General features: G+C 29.4%; 1 protein-coding gene across 5 annotated transcripts; it reads right to left on the bottom strand.

The window, feature by feature from the left end:
* Positions 1-15,460: 15,460 nt before the first annotated feature.
* Positions 15,461-19,633, bottom strand: LOC145142384 (putative methyltransferase PMT5). Of its 5 annotated transcripts, none has more exons than XM_079074768.1 (10): positions 19,411-19,631; positions 18,260-19,134; positions 18,041-18,176; positions 17,730-17,970; positions 17,431-17,635; positions 17,190-17,352; positions 16,788-17,098; positions 16,591-16,723; positions 16,052-16,260; positions 15,461-15,776 (listed from the first exon to the last, which is right to left on the bottom strand). In XM_079074768.1, the coding sequence occupies exons 2-9, from the start codon at positions 18,781-18,783 to the stop codon at positions 16,111-16,113; spliced, it is 1,863 nt and encodes a 620-aa protein (XP_078930894.1). In that variant the 5' UTR covers positions 18,784-19,134; positions 19,411-19,631; the 3' UTR covers positions 15,461-15,776; positions 16,052-16,110. The 5 variants fall into 5 exon arrangements, with proteins under 5 accessions (XP_078930894.1, XP_078930891.1, XP_078930892.1 ...); XM_079074765.1 differs by having other exon boundaries at positions 15,461-15,833; positions 19,411-19,630; XM_079074766.1 differs by lacking the exon at positions 19,411-19,631 and adding an exon at positions 19,219-19,305 and having other exon boundaries at positions 15,461-15,833.

The raw sequence follows: 19,633 nt of genomic DNA, 5'->3' as shown, positions 1-19,633 counted from the left end.
TATATAAATCTATTAGGGAGGAGGGTATCGTGTATGTAATGGAAGGAGGTAGAGCCCATCTGATTCCGTGACATGTGCATGTTATTGTGGGTTTCTTTGTGGAGTTTTTGAGCGGGCTATATTATCCGCAACTGGATCCATCTCTTTCTCTAAAACCTCTCTCTTCAACATGTGGCTTCTTTTTGTTTTCAATTCTATTCACAATTAAAGGTATGCATATGATATTATGACTAGATTCGATCCACGTGACTGAAATTTTGTATTTTTCCATTTTTTTTTGTTATAGTAAACATTTCATTCAATTTTAATGCATGAATCGTAAACATTTTGTTTTTTTTTTTCTTTAATTATTTTAGAACTTTTTTTTGGTTTAAATTAACAAAAGTTTTTTTAAAGAAAAAAATATAATGTTTTATTTTATTTTGTATTTTTTAATATAATTAAATAAAAAATAATGATGTGACAACTGTGTTGAATGACTTGGAAAATATAGAGTTTCCATATGTTGTGGGTTTGAAATGATGGTTGAGAAAGAACAGAGAAAAACTGATGTGGAACTGATATGACAGTGAATTGAACGGGTTAGGATGAAAGGACTTACTCCTCCCTTAAAGAGAAAACTACAAAAATGATTTTTTTAAGCCTTACCTTACATTAAATAAAGAAAAAAAGAATTATGATCAATTTGATTCCGATCGGTAATGATTAATTTACTATTCTTCATTTCTGGGGAAATCAAAAATATGATGATGACTTCATTTCTTTATATATTTAGTAGACGAATTATCGTGCTTTATACGATACAGGTTAAAAATATATTGTTAGAATATTGAAAAATATATATTTATAATGGTTATGTTATTGACATTAACTTTAACATAATATTTTTACACTAACTTGTGTGTGTGTGTGTATATATATATATATATATATATATATATATATATATAATCTCAACTATTTTGAATAGTAATATTCATTGAAAATCAATTCACCTTCCTCATTAATATAATTAAATATAATTATCTATTTAGTATTATTTTTAATAATTATTATGATTGATTGATTTATATTTTTACTTATGCAATTATTTTGTAATTTCATTAATGATGTTCATTTAAAATACAATTATTTGTAGCTAACGTTATGTAATTTATAATTTGATGTAATTATCATTTAAAATTATTGTTCATTAATTTTAAACCACTTATTATTATTAATAAGTTAAAGAAGACTTTTAAGAAACACTTAATATTATTATTCAAATATAAAACATATACTAAATAATAAAGTGATAAGATTGACAATTTGCATTTCAAAAGAGACTTGCATGGATATTATGACATATCCATGATTTTTTTAATTTGATTTTATTATTTATAACTATTGTTCGTTAATTTTAAAACCACTTATTATTATTAATAAGTGAAAGAAAACTTTTAAAAAGCGCTTATTATTATACTTAAAATGTTAAACATATACTAAAATATAAAGTGATAAGATAAACAATTTGTATTTTAAAAGAGACTTACATTGATAATATGGATAATATGACATATCCTTGATTTTTAATTAATTATTGCTTTGAAGCAACACAAAATACATACATATATATAATATTTAATTAAATATTATCTATATAACATTCCATAACATATGATCGATAACATGAAACTAACCTAATTTACATTAAAATTTCAACCACAACATAAAATGATTGTCTTAAAAGAATACCTAAAGCAAGAAAAAAAATTAGTATATAACAAACTTACAAATTTAAAACTTTAACATAATAACATGGCTCGAAAATTGGTCCAAAGCCCTCAAACCAACACAAAAACTTTTAAACTTATTTTCTTTATGAATTTTGTATGTGATTGGTATTTGCGTGTCTACTCAAAGAGATTGGCCTTTTATAATAGACAATCCGTTAGCTATAAAATAATAATTATTACATTTAGTTTATGTAAAATTATAATTAATTTGAACAATAGATAAAATAACGTTTATTAAAATCAAATCATTTAATGGTCTCTACTCATGTTTTACGTGTGTATAATATTAATTATATTTGTCAACTGTTTTAATTTATTACTGTTATAATGTATTAATTTAAAAAAAATTGACGGTGTTTTAATTTCATCATGATGATTATTTAAATTATCAACAACTGTTTGTAATCTAACGTAGTTTAATTTCTAAGTTTCTATTATTTTTAACTATTATTATTATAAATTAATTTAAAAACAACTGAATTGAATTTTAGTTATTATAAAATATAGTTTTCAGACACCTTTTAGTTAATTTGATTAATAGATTTAGGTTCTTTTATATTTATTATATTTAATGTTTTCCTTTTAACTATGTTAAAAAGTTATATATTGAATTTTTTTAAAAAACATTATTTGATATTTTACTTTACATTTAAATTTTACACTAAATTTTTAAGCTTATTTGATATATTAATGTTCATTATTTATTTAACAATATATTGAAGTTAACAAATTAAATATATCATATTGATAAGTCATGAAGTCTTCCATTTATGATAATGTTTATAACTAAAAACATATTTAAGTTAATAAATTAAGTATATTATATGGAAATATGAAGAGTTGGGAATTTCAAATGAATGTGGTGAAAGAAAAAATGTTTCCTTTATAATATAGTACTAGGCGTAACCTCACGCGTTGCGCAAGAATACATTGAAGTGGTTAAAATAATTATGGGAAAACATAGAAATATGTTGAAATTTACGTTTTTAGTTACGTTTTGGGCATTAACCGAATTATCAAATAACATAAAAATCCATCAACTTATATTTTGATACTATCTAATATAGTCCATACATTATAAACTTTACTTTTACTTTTATAATATCCAATATATATTATAAGTTTTTGTATAACATTAATGTAATCTACTTTTCTTATGTCCGATAATATTTTTTGGATAAAATAAGAAATAAGTTGTTTTGAATGAGCTATTAATAAACAATATTGAACTAATAAACTTTGTATTACGCTATTTATATTACACCAAAACATCCAAGGTTTCATATATGAACTTTCAAATATTAAACATTGAAATTAAGAATGAAGTCATACAAAATATATCATTATACATAAATGTCATCAAGAGTTTTAAAATAAATTGATTAGTAAATATGATATTTAATTTTAATTACATATTTTGCAAGGCGTACGTTTGACTTTATGTTGGTGCGCCGAGAATCTTCTTCCTTAATTTGTACCTAAAAAATTAAGGTGAATAGGAATATAAATAGATATTACTAAGCATTAATATAAATAATTAAAAAGGGTATGTGGATCTCCTATCACCGGTTAAAGACAACATACCTCTCTAGTGGTATCGATTCCTATGTGAAATTGTAGTCATTCTATGTACTTCTTGTTTTCTAATTACATAAACAAATATGAATAACCAAACATAAAAATGTTATCTTTATGTAGGAAAAATATTTTAGTCAACTAACAAATTAAATAATATAAGTTTAAGAGTTAGGAGTTTCAAAACATTAATATTTTTATTAATCAATCAATTAAGTAACACATGTTGAAACTTTTACAATCATTATTAAAAAGCATTTGAAATATTAGATTTTAAATGAATTTTGGTTGAAGTGTTTTGACCTCTATTATAATACTAGTCGAATCCCCGCGCGTTGCGCGTGAATATAATTATTTAATTAAAATAATAACATTTAACAAATTCTGATTTAATATATATACATGTAAAACCAATGTCAATAGCAAAACAAACTCTATAGTTAATATATTAGTTTTATTAATTTTAATAAATTTATATCATTAGTTATTTCCTCTATTAATTCATGATTTTATAGACCGTTTTATGTTGTGTAAATTATATATCAAACATATATTGATTCCAATATATAAAAAAACAAAGTAGTATGAAAAAATAAATACTACAACTTTTGATGATTTTATAGAATGTTTTAAGCTGTGGAAATTATATATAAAACGTTTGTCGGTTTGTATATAAAACAAATAAAAAAATAGTATGAAAAACACTATAGATTTTAATAAAATAAAAACACTTCAACATTATAACATTTACATCAAACAAAACTTATTAAACACTTATAAATCATTTAAATTGAATATTTAAAAATCAACATACATTTAATATATAGAAACATTGTTATAAAAAATTTATGTTAAAATAACCATTGATACGACAAAAGTTATTTTTTTTCAACTCTTTCATTTTGAATTACAAATCTTTTCAAACATATGATTTTTTTAATCAAAACTTACTTATATACTACTAATATAGCTACAATGTGTATAATAAATAAGTAGAAAATAAAAAAGCATTGCACATTAATAACCATAAGTTTAAAAAACTTTTGAATGTAGTGGAAAATATAAAAGCAAATTACATTAAATTTCAAATCATAATTACATCTAAATAAAAAAACTATTGAGTTGTAGTGAGAGTTTTAAACTCTTGATTTGTACCCAATAATGTAATATAAATATTAACAATTATATGTTATAAAAACAATATTATAAGTATTTATCATTGAAATAATAATTTTTATACTAAGTTGTAACTAATATTATAATAATTTTAAGTATAGGATAAGAACGATATAAAAAATTGTGTTTGAATCAAATTGAATTGAGTTTTTGATTTAAAATTATTTTAAACTATACTTATTTTTAACTAATTTATAAATAATTTAGTTGAATTTTTTTATTTCCTATATTATTATTATTATTATTATTATTATTATTATTTCAAATAACAGTAATTTATTAATATAATATAATGTATTCTTTAGTTTTATGTTATTTTAAACAATTATTACTTTTTACTAATAAAAACTATTTATTTGAAAATTTTCATTATTATATTTAAAAAAAATATCATACATTTTTATTGTACTTTCATTTTTTTCCTTAAAACAATAAAATATTGGAAGTGAATGAACGGTCCAAAGAAAATGGTAATTTGAATTTCAAAACTTTAGTAATTGTTATGTACTGCGACCAATCTTAAAAACAATATGTTAAGAGTGGGTTAGGGGAGGATGAATGTTACACTTGAGGTATATTTTGATCACTTATATTTTCTTATGAAAATATTAATATTTTATTTATTTTACTTTTCCTTTACGATAAAGAATGAATAGGAAAAAACGAAAATTGACAAATGTAATAAGATAATTTATTTTATTACTATAAAAACATTTAAAATTGGGTAGATCCATATAAGTTTTGGTAGAACATAAATAGTTCATTTTTATAACACACATAATTATTGGTTTTCAACAATAAAGTCACATCATATTAAAAATTATTCGTTCTAATTCGTCATTATTACCAATAATTTGGAATAATAATTGTAAACTCATTTCATCAAAATCAATTATAAAAAACTCCATCGATATTATTTACAAAATAAATGATAGAAACTAATATAGTATGTACATAACATAAAATACATGTTGAATAATGTTCTCTTGTACATAAAATAATTTTTTTCTTAACATAAAAAAGAGAGAGACAATATAAAGATACATACATGTTAACAAAGTTAATTGCGCTAACTTATAAATAGCTTGATGGTTGATTTACCAAAAACTCAAGAGAAGTAATTATCAATCCCATTTCATCATCATGTGATTATAGAAAGATACATAACACATAAACTTAAAAAATGATCTCAAGTATACTTTTACAAACATACCTAAATTTGAACCTTGGTCAATATCTAAAATTTTACATGCAACCAATTTGAGTTTACATGAATTTATATTTGGAAAAGTTGCAATTGCTTTCTTACATCCATGGAACCACTCATATAACTCTTCAAACCCTACAAATATAATCTATCATTTTGTGTTGACATATATGCAATATGTAATCTACAAATTTATTATATAGGCTAAATATTACATTTAACTCATCAATTAAATAGCATGATTTGAAGAGTTTTAAGAGTTACAAATCATAATATTTCAATTAATCATAAATTAATTTGTATAAGTTGAATAGTCTTGGGAGTTTCAAATGTATGAGGTTCAAAAAAAATGATGTTGTGAGTTTCAAATGCATGAGGTTCAAGGAAAAATGCTAGCTTTATAAGATATATATATATATATATATATATATATATATATATATATATATATATATATATATATATACTAGACGAATTCCCGCGCGATGCGCAGCGAAGATTAAAAATATATTGTTAAAATATTGAAAAATATATGTTTAAAATGGTTATGTTATTGACATTAACTTTGAGATAATATTTTTACACTAATTTATATATATATATATATATATATATATATATATATATATATATATATATATATATATATATATATATATATATATATATATATATATAGGGAAGGGTTATATGGAAAACAAAAAAACCCTAAAAATCATAAAAAATGCATAAAAAAATATTTAGAGATCACAAATATTTTTTTTGATATTTTTTACCTAAAAATCGCAGTTTTATTTACAAAATCGCTTAAAAAAATAAAAAAATTGATTTTTTTTTTTTTGGTTTTTTTTCAGAAAAAATTTCAGCGAAAATAAAGAAAAAGCTGCGAAAATTCATAATATAAAATCAAAAAAAAGATTTGTGATGTCTAAGTATTTTTTTTATGCATTTTTATGATTTTTAGGGTTTTTTGTTTTCCATAGAACCTAAACCTATATATATATATATATATATATATATATATATATATATATATATATATATATATATATAATCTCAATTATTTTGAACAATAATATTCATTGACATCAACCCACATTCCTCGTTAATAGAATTAAATATAATTATCTATTAAGTATTATTTTTAACAATTATTATTATTGATTAATTATATTTTTTATTGTTATTCATTAATTTTAAACCACTTATTATTAATAATAAGTTAAAGAAGACTTTTAAGAAACACTTAATATTATTATTAAAATGTGAAACATACACTAAATAATAAAGTGATAAGATAGACAATTTGCATTTCAAAAGAGACTTGCATGGATAATATGACATATCCATGTAATTTGATTTTATTATTTATAATTATTGCTTATTAATTTTAAAACCACTTGTTATTATTAATAAGTGAAAGAAACTTTTAAAAACCACTTATTATTATAATTAAAATGTTAAACATATACTAAAATATAAAGTGATAAGATAGACAATTTGCATTTTAAAAAAGGCTTACATGGATAATATGGATAATATGACATATCCATGATTTTTAATGAATTATTGTTTTGAAGCAACATGAACATACAAACATGTATACAATAGTTAATTAAATATTATATATATCACCTTCAATAACATATGATCGATAACATGAATCTAATCTAATTTACATTAAAATTTCAACCACAACATACAATGATATTCTTAAAAGAATACTTAATCGAGAAAATACAAAAAATAATTAGTATATAACAAACTTACAAATTAAAAACTTCAACATAATAACATGACTCGAAAAATTGTTCAAAGCCCTCAAACCAACACAAAAAACTTTAAACTTGTTTTCTTTGTGAATTTTGTATGTGATTTGTATTTGTGTGTCTACTCAAAAAGATTGACATTTTTATAGTAGAGTATCCATTAATTGTTTATTAAATATATTATATAAGTTATAAAACCTTTAAATTGTTAATCATTATTAAGAGACTTTTGAGTGGTATTCATTAAAGTAGGAGGTTTCAAATGCATGAGGTGTTTGCAAATTTTTATAGGGGTTTCAAATGCATGAGGTTCAAGGAAAAATGTTAGCTTTATAAGTATGTATGATATATATATATATATATATATATATATATATATATATATATATATATATAGAGAGAGAGAGAGAGAGATGGAAAGTATAACATATGTATGAGTTTTAATTAATTGTCTTTTTGAAACGGTACAATTACAAATAAAAAAAAACATATGTAAAATATCTAATTAAATATTTTCGACATCACCCTATATAACATATGATCAATATATTAACGATTAAACCACAATATACAACGACTGTATTACAATAATCCAAAAACGAAGAAAATTTAAAAACGAATTAGTAAAACAAACTTACAAATTAAAAGCTCTAATATAATAGCATATCTCCAAAAGTGGTCATAAGACCTCAACCTAATACAAAAACCTTTAAGTTTGTTTTCTTTCTGAAATTTGTAAATGATTTGTATGCATGTCTTCCCAAAAGATTGGTTTTTTTATAGTAAACTTTTCACTAAATGCTAATTAAACATAATATAAGTTATAAAACTTTTGAGTGTTAAATCATAATTAAAAAAACTTTTGGGTTGCATTAGTTAAAAAATGGGGTTTCAAATTAATGTGGTTTGAGGAAGTTAAAAAATGGGTTTCAAATGCATGAGATTCAAGAAAAAATGCTAGTTTTATGAAACATCCCAAAAATCATGACCAAAAATTTCTTTTTAAAACATTACCATATCATAGTATCAAATCATTTCAAACATACTAAAGGGTTATATAACAAATCAGAGTATCTTTTCAAAACACTTGTTCATTTTATCAGAGTAAACATCCCAGGCTAAACTTCCGTGGTGTGTGTCATGCGATCATCCCGAGCTCTTCCCTCCGCTACCGGAAGTACCTGAAACCAAAACTGAAAACCGTAAGCACGAAGCTTAGTGAGTTCCCTAACCTACCACATAACACATACATAACCACATACTGCAAGTACTGGGCCTCGCCCTCTACCTCGGGCCCCGCCCGGCTTCGGATACATCCGTCAACAGGCCCCGCCTACTCCAGTCCCCGCTCGGTGTACAGATCTGTTTCTCTTAGGCCCCGCCTGTCTCTGGGCCCCGCTCGCTAAACATATGCAAACATATAACATAACACATAACATAAAGCTAAACATACTCTACTGTACTACTGATCTAAGGCCTCGCCTATCTTGGGCCCCGCCCCTGTCCTGCTACTGGTGAGTCATGGAACCCCGTCTACGCTCCTGCTGATAGTGAGATACGGGCCGCCGCCCACACTCACCTCCCTACTAACTCGGGCCTCGCCCCTGCTCTGCTACTAATGAGATACGGAACCTCGTCCATACTCGGCTAGTGATGAGATACGGGACCTCGCCCGACTCACCTCCCTACCAGGCATATACAAGTATCACAAAGACAACAAGTATAACTACACATACACTACTGCCTCGGGTACCACCCGGTATCGGACCGAAATCCGGAACATATAAACTGCATCGGGCTAACCCCTGTAACGGATCTAAATCCAAACATATCCAATTAAGTGCCTAGGGCTAACCCCCGGGTCTTCCTACTTCACATAACCATAAGCATAAACATAATGGGTCGGCATTGTGGTCGTAGACCCATGCACACAGTGAGGAGACTCACCTCGCACTGCTGAAGACTGGCTGAAACACCTCTGGCTGCTATCTGACAATTCCCCGAACTGCTGCTCCCCTAGATCCCCAAGCTACCAATACCAACACAACACTTAGACCAGAACACCCTTCAAAAGTCATACTAAGTCAACTCTGGCCAAGGTCAAAGTCAACGGTCCATGGTCAAAGTCAACACTTCAGGTTGACTGGACTCGCCGAGTTGCTCCATCAACTCGTCGAGTTCTAAAGCTCAGAATCCTTCAATTGCGAACCAACTCGTCGAGTCAGCCCCTGACTCGCCGAGTTCTAAGGCGAATCAACTCGGGATATTCCGCTTCGACCCGTCGAGTCCTTCCCTGGACTCGTCGAGTTCCTTGGTCTGTTGGGCTATCTTAATGGATTAAGCCCTTATACTTCAGATCTAACTCCAAAACTTTAAAGGTACTCTGGAAATGACCTCATGAGGGTAAAGTTTCCAACTTTACCCACCTCTAGTCCTTCTTAATGGGTTTAGACAAAACCCTAGCTTATTAAGACATAACTCTTAGGTCCAACAGCCCTTATTACTCCAAACCAATACAGGGAAACCAAGATCTGGACCCTAAGCACCCAACAACCATGCAAAGCTTCAACCTTTCCTTTCATGCATGGGCTCTTGGGCTAAAAAGGACCATCATAACATTCTTAGGGCTTGTATGGGACTTCAATGGCATAAAGGTTGCAACTTTATGCCTTCTTCACCCTCAAGGACATCAGATCTGAAAGGATCTTGGCTTTGAATGTCCAAGTCCCAAAAGCTAACAATCTTGGACCAAAACCCCATAAAATGACCATAAAGAGATCTATGAAACCATAAGGCAAGAAAGGAACTTGATTACCAGAAACTGATGAAGATGAAACAAACTTCCTGGATCTACAACCTTCTCCTTGAACCTCCAACCTCCTTCTTCTTCTTCTAGACTTCAAGAACACTCTAAAACCTTCAATGATGGCTCACACACTCAAAGAGAACATTAGGGTTTCGTGGGTTAGGATCTGGACAGTGGAGTCTACAAATGAGGCTTATGGAATGAGAATGAGATGTTTAAATAGGGTACCAAGTCCCGATTTTACAGTTTCCCACCCCAGACCAGACTCGCTGAGTTGGTCCCGCGACTCGCCGAGTCGGTCACTTAACCCCTGACACGGCAACTTGCTCCGACTCGTCGACTTCTTCCTTGGACTCGACGAGTTGACCCATTCCCTTAGGGTTTTCCTTCCCTTTCTTGGTATGCTGGATTTGGGGTGTTACATTTTATAAGTATATATATATATATATATATATATATATATATGTTATACTTTCCATATCTCTCTCTCTCTCTATATATATATATATATATACATATTTAAAATATCTAATTAAATATTTTCGACATCACCCTATATAACATATGATCAATATATTAACGATTAAACCACAATATACAACGAATGTATTACAATAATCGAAAAACGAAGAAAATTTAAAAACGAATTAGTATAACAAACTTACAAATGAAAAGCTCTAATATAATAGCATATCTCCAAAAGTGGTCATAAGACCTCAACCTAACACAAAAACCTTTAAGTTTGTTTTCTTTTTGAAATTTGTAAATGATTTGTATGCATGTCTTCCCAAAAGATTGGTCTTTTTATAGTAAGTTTTTCACTAAATGCTAATTAAACATAATATAAGTTATAAAACTTTTGGGTGTTAAATCATAATTAAAAAAACTTTTGGGTTGCATTAGTTAAAAAATGGGGTTTCAAATGAATGTGGTTTGAGGAAATTAAAAAAGGGGGTTTCAAATGCATGAGATTCAAGAAAAAATGCTAGTTTTATAAGTATGTATGATAATTTTAGTTAGATTTTGATTTTTTTTTTCTTTTGGATTCGGTCCAAAAATGTGTTAAACTATCTAAATTGAGATTTTTGTGGTTTTGATATTTATCAAATTCGAAATGTCTATTATACCTATTATATTTGTTTTTTTTCAATGTTTTCTATTTGTTTTAATATTTAAACTTTAATTAAAATGGGACCCTCTCTCTCTCTCTCTCTCTCTCTCTAAAAAATATAAAACATATACATATATGAAATTAAAATTTACTTGTTGTAACCTATGATCAATAATTGCAACTCAAACACACACATACATACACTTCACACACACATCAACCAAGTGGATATTTAGAATCATCACCTTGATTTGTATGGTTCCTTACATGTATTAGCCGTGATCAACATAGACCGTTTATTGATATCCACACTAGTGACATGCACTACTGCTAGACATCAACCAATAAACCAAAGTTTTTTTTTCTCCTGTTGAATGTCTGCCAAGGGGTTGAAAGAGGGGAGGGAGCCACCATTTTAGGTGTTTTTATGGGAAACAAATTAGGTTTTCAAGTGCTACTATTTCCATAACCCTAAAAAAAACGTATTTAAAATATTTAATTAAATATTTTCGACATCACCCTATATAACATATGATCAATATATTAACGATTAAACCACAATATACAGCGACTGTATTACAATAATCCAAAAACGAAGAAAATATAAAAACGAATTAGTATAACAAACTTACAAATTAAAAGCTCTAATATAATAGCATATCTCCAAAAGTGGTCATAAGACCTTAACCCAACACAAAAACCTTTAAGTTTGTTTTCTTTTTGAAATTTGTATATGATTTGTATGCTGCGTCTTCCCAAAAGATTGACATTTTTATAGTAAACTTTTCACTAAATGCTAATTAAACATAATATAAGTTATAAAAATTTTGAGTGATAAATCATAATTAAGAAAACTTTTGAGTTGCATTAGTTAAAAAAATGGGGTTTCAAATGAATGTGGTTTGAAGAAGTTAAAAAAGAGGGTTTCAAATGCATGAGATTCAAGAAAAAATGTTAGCTTTATAAGTATGTATGACTAGGTTAATACATTTGGAATTAAAAATTGAGAAAGAAAAAAAATATTGATAATTTAAAATTAAATATTTATAAAACTTTATTAATTTATAAAAAATAGATTTTTATCTATAAATTTATAATAATTATTTAAAAATAATATATACATTGTTATGAATATCCAATCTACGTTGTATATGTTTAAATATTTGATAAAATCATGATTTTTTTTACAATGCAATATAAATTTAACTAAAATGAAAAAAGGGCACAATCAATCATGAAAATGATGTTGTCATTGATGAGGATTTATATATTTCAAAAGTTGAGTCGGTTTCCAAAATTAAGATGTGAAATTAAAGGAAGTTTGTGCGTTCATGATTTATTGTTAAATTATAATATTTATATTTAATAAAGATAAGAGCAAAATGGTAATTTAACTTTTATAGATGAGGATCGAAAGAGATGTCATATGGTCAAATTTGATTCTTTTACTATAATAAATAGATTTATATTTTATGCAACAAAGACAAAGTTATGGTGTCACATTTTGTCCCATTTTCCTCTAACCCAAATATAAAAGAGAAATTAAATTTTCTCTTACTTTTGTTCCTACAAATCCTTCTACCCAATTAAATGATGACATGTGCCATTTTAGTATACTAAAATATCATTAAATGAACATTAAATGTGAAACATGTCATCATAGTAGGAAGATAAATCTAATATTAACCATTTTTGTAACAGATGATCAAATTAAAACACTTCAAAACCGTAACAAAATGTGTCTAAAGCCACCTATTCACTCAAGAGATGATGGTGTTCAATATAAAACATAATTCGGGTTACTAAATGATCAAAGAAACAAAAACAAAAACAAATCGGGGTGAATGAATTGCTACAATTCCTTAGGAAAAGTTTCAAAAAAAACAATCAAGACTACGTGGCACCAAAAATTTCTTTAATTTGCGTCTCGAAATTGCTCCACTTTCAAATTTTTATCTACCAATATCCCATGCCAAAAATATCAACTCTAGACCTTTTCACCTAACTTTCACCTCCTACACATCGTCAGAAATCTAGTATCATTATCGCTCAATGAATAGAAAAACTTTATAGGGCAATTTTTAATAACATGACCATGAGAACATTTACTTGTGTTGCACATATAAGGGATCTGGTCCGACCATGCTCCATATTTTTGAATGGGACAAAAAATACATTTTTTTTCCTTATTGACATTAGTCTCAATCGTCCGTCTAAGCCAAAGTCCAATTGCATGTCAAATACAATGGTACAAGGGTGTAACAAATATAGAGGAAAGTAGTTACTAGAGTTTTCTAGCATTAGATCATTCAAGGTATGTTATGTTGAGTGGGTTGGAGGATTCATTGAAATAGATATTGGCAAACAAGTATTATTTGGCCACTACCATTTTCAAGATTGATGACCCTTTCTTCCCATCGTATTTGTGTAGCGATCATACGTTCCTTCTCTATGGACCCACTTCATCCGAGAGAACAACCCATTCCTAAATGAGAACAAAAGAGTGACATTATGACAAGGATAAGAACGACATTCTCGTCTTTAGCACTAGCAAACAAATTGAGAGCAAGTCTATGTCATATCTTTTTGGGTTCAATCACTCCAACCCAACACACCATATACTAGTGAATTTGGTATTTTACAATTTAACTCTTCGACTTTGCATGGTATGTGCGTTTAGTTTATTGTTTGTCTCATGATAGTTTAAAATCATATCAACTTCCGACACCAAGGTCACCCTTTACTTTGTTAGCCATCATCCCTTTTCAACTCAACCAATCTATTTTCTTCTCACCAACTTCACCACCCCCAAGAAAATCTTTCTCTAAGAGATTTCATATTGTTGATAATCGCATCTGGAACTCAAAAGAATGGCATATAATAGATACAAAGGTTACCCAACACCGACTTTAAGATAGTAGTTTTACCTCCCACCGATAAGGTTCTAACTTTCCAACTAAAAAGTTTAGCCTAAATTTTGTTGATAGCATTTTCCCACCATTTAAGCATCGACATATTATAGGAAATCGGAAGCCCTAAGTATAAGGAAGGATGTTGAATTGTAGAGCAATCTACCACCCCTACTATACTTCATTCGAATTGATTATGACACCCAATAACCGACTCTTTCGAAGTCAAATTAAAGTCCATAAGCAAGGTAGAAGCACCGTAAAATTCTAACAATATTTTTATATTGTCATGTGACCACTCCCCGAGAATTATTGTATCATAAGTGTAGACAAAGTGAGAGACCATCCAGAGCCAGTTTTTGCCCCTAACCATACATGAATGTTTGTGTCTACAAAGACTTCATTAACTGTTTGATGTTAAATGGCATGTTGTTTTAATCTCTTTTTGTTATTTTATCGTTGAACATGAAACATGGATGGTTTCATTTTCATATGGGTTCAATATAGGTTCCTTGTTTTTATTCATTTTGATTTAGTTTTCTAACTAATAATAAAAGTGACAATGTAAAACAAAATAGCATAAATTGGTGTATTTACAAAGATTTAACGGGTAGTTTCCAATATGAGCCCTGATGGACTAAAACTACAAGAAAATAAAACCTCAAAGATGGTCCTTGCAAGAAATTCAAAAGATGGACCAAAATTGCACATTATCGGAAAGCATAGGACCAATTCTATAAATATATCTAATGCCAGGAAATATGTTTTTTTGGAACGGCTCCCAAGAAATTAAGTAACATAGGAATTCTAATGACAAGAAATCTTGGAGAATCGTCTTCATGAGTGATTCTGTAGAGCCGAGCCCCCTTCCACATTCCTTAAATTTATTAAATATCTATATTTTATATGGCAAATAAAAAATTGTAGAACGATTCCTTTTTCTTCTCGAAGAAATTGCCACATGCCATTCCATTTTTTTCAACTCGAATCATAAATAAAACATTAATAATAATATATCTTTCCACTTCAATAACATAATAGTAATTTGTTTTCCTACCACTCAAACATAAAAATTAAATCTAATTTTAACCATTTTTGTGACAAATGATCCAATTAAAACACTTCAAAGCCATAAAAAAAATGTGCCCAAAGCCACCTATTCACTCAAGAGATGATGATGATGTTCAATACAAAACGTAATTCGTGTTACAAAAATGATCAAAGAAACAAAAACAAAAACAAATTTGGGTGAATGAATTGCTACAATTCCTTTGGAAAAGTTTCAAAAAAAGATAATCAAGACTACGTGGCACCAAAACTTTCTTTAATCTACATCTCGTAATTGCTTCACTTTCACTTTCACTTTCACTTTCAATTTCTTTTTTATCTACCAATATCCCATGCCAAAAATATCAACTCTATAAACCCTCTCACCTAACTTTCGCCTCCTACACATCATTAGAAATCTAGTATCATTATAAACCCTCTCACCTAACTTTCGCCTCCTACACATCATTAGAAATCTAGTATCATTATCACTCAACCAATGACCAAACAAACTTTCTATGCCTATTTTCAATAATAGGACGATGTCTTTTACGTCTTTTGCATAGACAAAAGATCTTGTCCGGGCAAAAATGTATAATTTGTAATCATGTTGACATTATTCGTCTGAGTCAGAGTCGGAGTGTAATGCATGTCAAACATAGTACAAAGTAGTTACCAGAGTTTTCTTGCATCGGATGATTCGAGGAATGTTGGATGTTTTGTGGGTTGCAGGATTCATTTTCTTACAAACGGCTTTTGGCAAACGAGTATTCTTTGGTCGCTACCATTTTCAAGATCAATGACCCTTGCTTCCCATCGTATTTGTGTAGCAATCATACGTGCCTTCTCTATGGACCCCACTTCATCCGAGAGAACAACCCATCCCTAAAAGTCAACAAAAGGGTGTCAACATTATGACACGCCGATAAGGAGGGCATTCTCCTCTTTTGCACAGACAAAGAGATTTTGACAACGAGCCTATGTCCCATCTTTTTCGGTTCAATCACTTCCAACCCAACACACCATTCACATTGAATTTGGTGTTTTACTATTCATGACAACAAATTTGGTGTTAAACTTTGCTTTTTTACAATTTGACCCTTTAACTTTGTGTGGCATGTATTTTTTTTCACCAAAAATAGTGTAACGGATTAGATATGGTGTAAAAGCAGTACAATATGTTATGTCATGTCAGGTCATGTCATATCTGTATACCTCAGGGCGTAGGATACGATCCATCTCCAAAAGTAGGTTTGTGATGCTGCATCTTTCTGACACAAGATACGAAAGGAGCCCATTTGCATGAAGCATGTCATATGTTCTTGGATAAGTGGGAAAGGGTTCACACCTACAATTAAATACAAATTTATAAAGGACCCAAAATAAAAATGTTAATTAAATCAAATTCTTACCAATCATGCAAAACACCAGCAAAACCTTGATCGAGTATAACTGAGAGTGTATTAGTATTAGGAGCTCTAATGGGCACAACATTCATCACCCAAACTGATTTTCCTTCTTCAAGAAATGCAGAATTTAATCCACCATAATGTGCATTCATGTCCATCACATTTCTTATCATGTTATATGGAGGTAAAGGATCTTCATCACCTGGTCTTTTTGGATGATCAGAAAAAATTAATGGTGTAAGCAAAGACCAGTAGTTTCTTAAAGCTGATAATGAAGTTTCAAAATCTTCATAAAACTCATCCTGCTGAATTCCTGCAATCAAAAATCTCAATACAATTAATCACCCAATTGGTTCATAAATTTAGATTAAATAGAACAGAAGTTGCATAAGAACAATACTTTCCATAGATTCCAAGCTCAGCAGGGGTAATTTGGGAACTGGAAGACCTGTTTTGAATAGGTACCCATCGTTTGCTTGTAGTCCCACTCAAACAAGATGCAAGTGGCTGATAATATGACTGTAGATCCTCTCTTTCTTCTCTACAAGGGAGAATTACACCCTGCATGCTAAAAATGGAAAAAAGAAATAAATTTCTACAAAGATTTGATTAGTTTTAGTGTTTTACATAAAATTATTGTCCTCACCTAGATGAGTAGCATTGAGGGTCACTTGTTTTCTGCCAGATGAAAGTGTCTTCTTGTTGAGCTATAAATGTCCAACAGATTTTACGGGTGAATTCTTCAATAGGACTAGCCATGCTTCCTTTTTTTGTACTTAAAGAACTTCCATGTAAAACAAAGTAGCCTCCAGGCTTAAGTACACGATCAGCTTCAATAAGAAACAATCCATCTGATCCATGAAATCATTGTTAACAAGAAAGAAATAATACTTTTACTTGGAAAAAGACAAGTATACCCTTGCAATGTGGTTAATTAATGTGTACCTTTGGCATCCCATAGAATACCACATTCTGCACAATGAACCATGTCATATGACAATGATGGAAATGGAAGCTGTCTAGAATTGAAGTTGCCAATTATAGCTGGAAGACCTCTTTCAAGTGATATTTGAACTTGACTACCAGTCAACTCATATGCAGCCATACATACAGTCATTAGTTTCAGTGAAAGCAAATGAGCCCCAAAGCTTCCAAACCCACAACCAACATCTAATACTGTGCGTACCTATTAAAAAATGGTGATATATTAATATACTAAGTTGTTATGTAGTCAAGAAAAGATGTGGAGTACTTACACCAGCTTGATGAAATTCAGTATCACTCCCTAGTCCTATCATTTCTGCAACTTGGTGGGAGTAATCTTTGACACCATCAAACATTAATCCATCATCTGAGTGGAAAGAAATTTGGTTCTCTTCCATTAGCATTAACCTAAAAGATGATGAAGTGGGAAATATCAAAAGGGGTATTCAGAAGTCAGAAAATTGCATTCAACATCATGTTAAAAAAGTTACCTTTTTGTCATGCTCCCGGAAGAAAGGAATTGGTCTTTGGTTATCTTGACATTTTCATTCCATATCACATCTCTACCAACCGGCCAACTCAGAGGGGTTTTATAGTCTTTTGGAGGGCGAACCAAACAGTATGGTTCACCTTGTGATACTTCACAATGTCGATCAAACTCATCACCGTTTGTGAACCCAGTTAACATATTTGCAGACACATTGTAGCAAGGAACATAGTGTTCTCTTTCTTTTCCACAAAGCCTAAGATCTTTCAGGGTACTAGACCCTGAAGATAAACTAGTTAAATCCAAATAGTCGGTTATTGCTTGCTCTTTTAGTCTTCTGTAGTTTGCATAAATGTCTGGCTTTACAGTCACAGTGACAGAGTCGAAGGAACTAGAAGAAGATGAAGAAGAAGAAGAACTGGAGAAAACAATAAGTACAAAAACACTAGCAAGACAAAGGATTAACCATATCCTTGGCAATCTAGGGCCAAAAACCATACACAGTTTTTTAATCAAGCGCCTTCTCATATCCAAATATGCAGCCCACTTTCACAAATTTGGCTTTCGAAAGCACTTTCTAAACTATCGTTTCACCTTAACTTTCCCAATAATACGTAATGGTGACGTATCATGACATAACAGCTCTCGGAAGTATCAGTTAGGAAATAGTTAATTTTCGAAGGGAAATGGAAGTTATCTACGATCATCACATCAAATCGCAAATTCTCATGTCAGCAAACCCTCGAATCGCGATTATAAGAGACCATGGCAATCACTGAAGTAGATCGAGCAACCAATAACCCTCAGATTCTTCAATTGCAGAAACAAACAATTTCCAGTTCATAAACAAATTCTAGCAGAAATATCTTCAGATCAAACCTACAATTGTCATCAGAACTTCGTGTTACAACCTAATATAATATCAAAATGCGAAAGAACATACACAAATTTTAAAAGTGGCACCAAAATTCACATGATTTTTCACAGAACCGAGACGGATCTGAACCAACCGGATACAAACAAAATCAATCAATACAGCTGGAACACGCAACCAAAATGCAATAAATACAAAGTCACGCACACCAATCTTAACAGACAATAAATGTAAAATAAATCCAATAACTACCACAATGATTAGGGTTTTCAAGGAATTACCAGGCGGTTGAAAGTGTTGAATAGATAGAGATGAACGTAATTACGTAGATGCAGAGATTCTGTTAAGCTTTTTGGGGGATAACGCTCAACAGTAGTTCTGATTCACCATTGACAATATGAGAGAGAGAGAGAGAGAGAGAGAGAGAGAGAGAGAGAGCAGTTTCTCTAGGAGGAGAAAGAGAAAGAGAGTCCAGTAATTTCGGTTAATCGTTTTCAAAATTTC

The sequence above is a fragment of the Lactuca virosa genome, unplaced genomic scaffold (genome assembly GCF_052849685.1).
Source record: "Lactuca virosa cultivar CGN04683 unplaced genomic scaffold, Lactuca_virosa_CGN04683_v6 scaffold_205, whole genome shotgun sequence".
NCBI classification, from domain to species: domain Eukaryota; kingdom Viridiplantae; phylum Streptophyta; class Magnoliopsida; order Asterales; family Asteraceae; genus Lactuca; species Lactuca virosa.
This window is presented reverse-complemented; position numbering and strand designations above follow the sequence as displayed.

What these genes read in the sequence shown, in the direction of transcription:
- LOC145142384 (XM_079074768.1), bottom strand. Translation starts at nt 18,783, where the DNA reads ATGAGAAGGCGCTTGATTAAAAAACTGTGTATGGTTTTTGGCCCTAGA. An exon ending in TCCGGGAGCATGACAAAAAG is followed by an intron (nt 18,177 to 18,259) that starts GTAACTTTTTTA and finishes ATCATCTTTTAG; the next exon opens with GTTAATGCTAATGGAAGAGA. An exon ending in CCTCAATGCTACTCATCTAG is followed by an intron (nt 17,353 to 17,430) that starts GTGAGGACAATA and finishes TTCCATTTTTAG; the next exon opens with CATGCAGGGTGTAATTCTCC.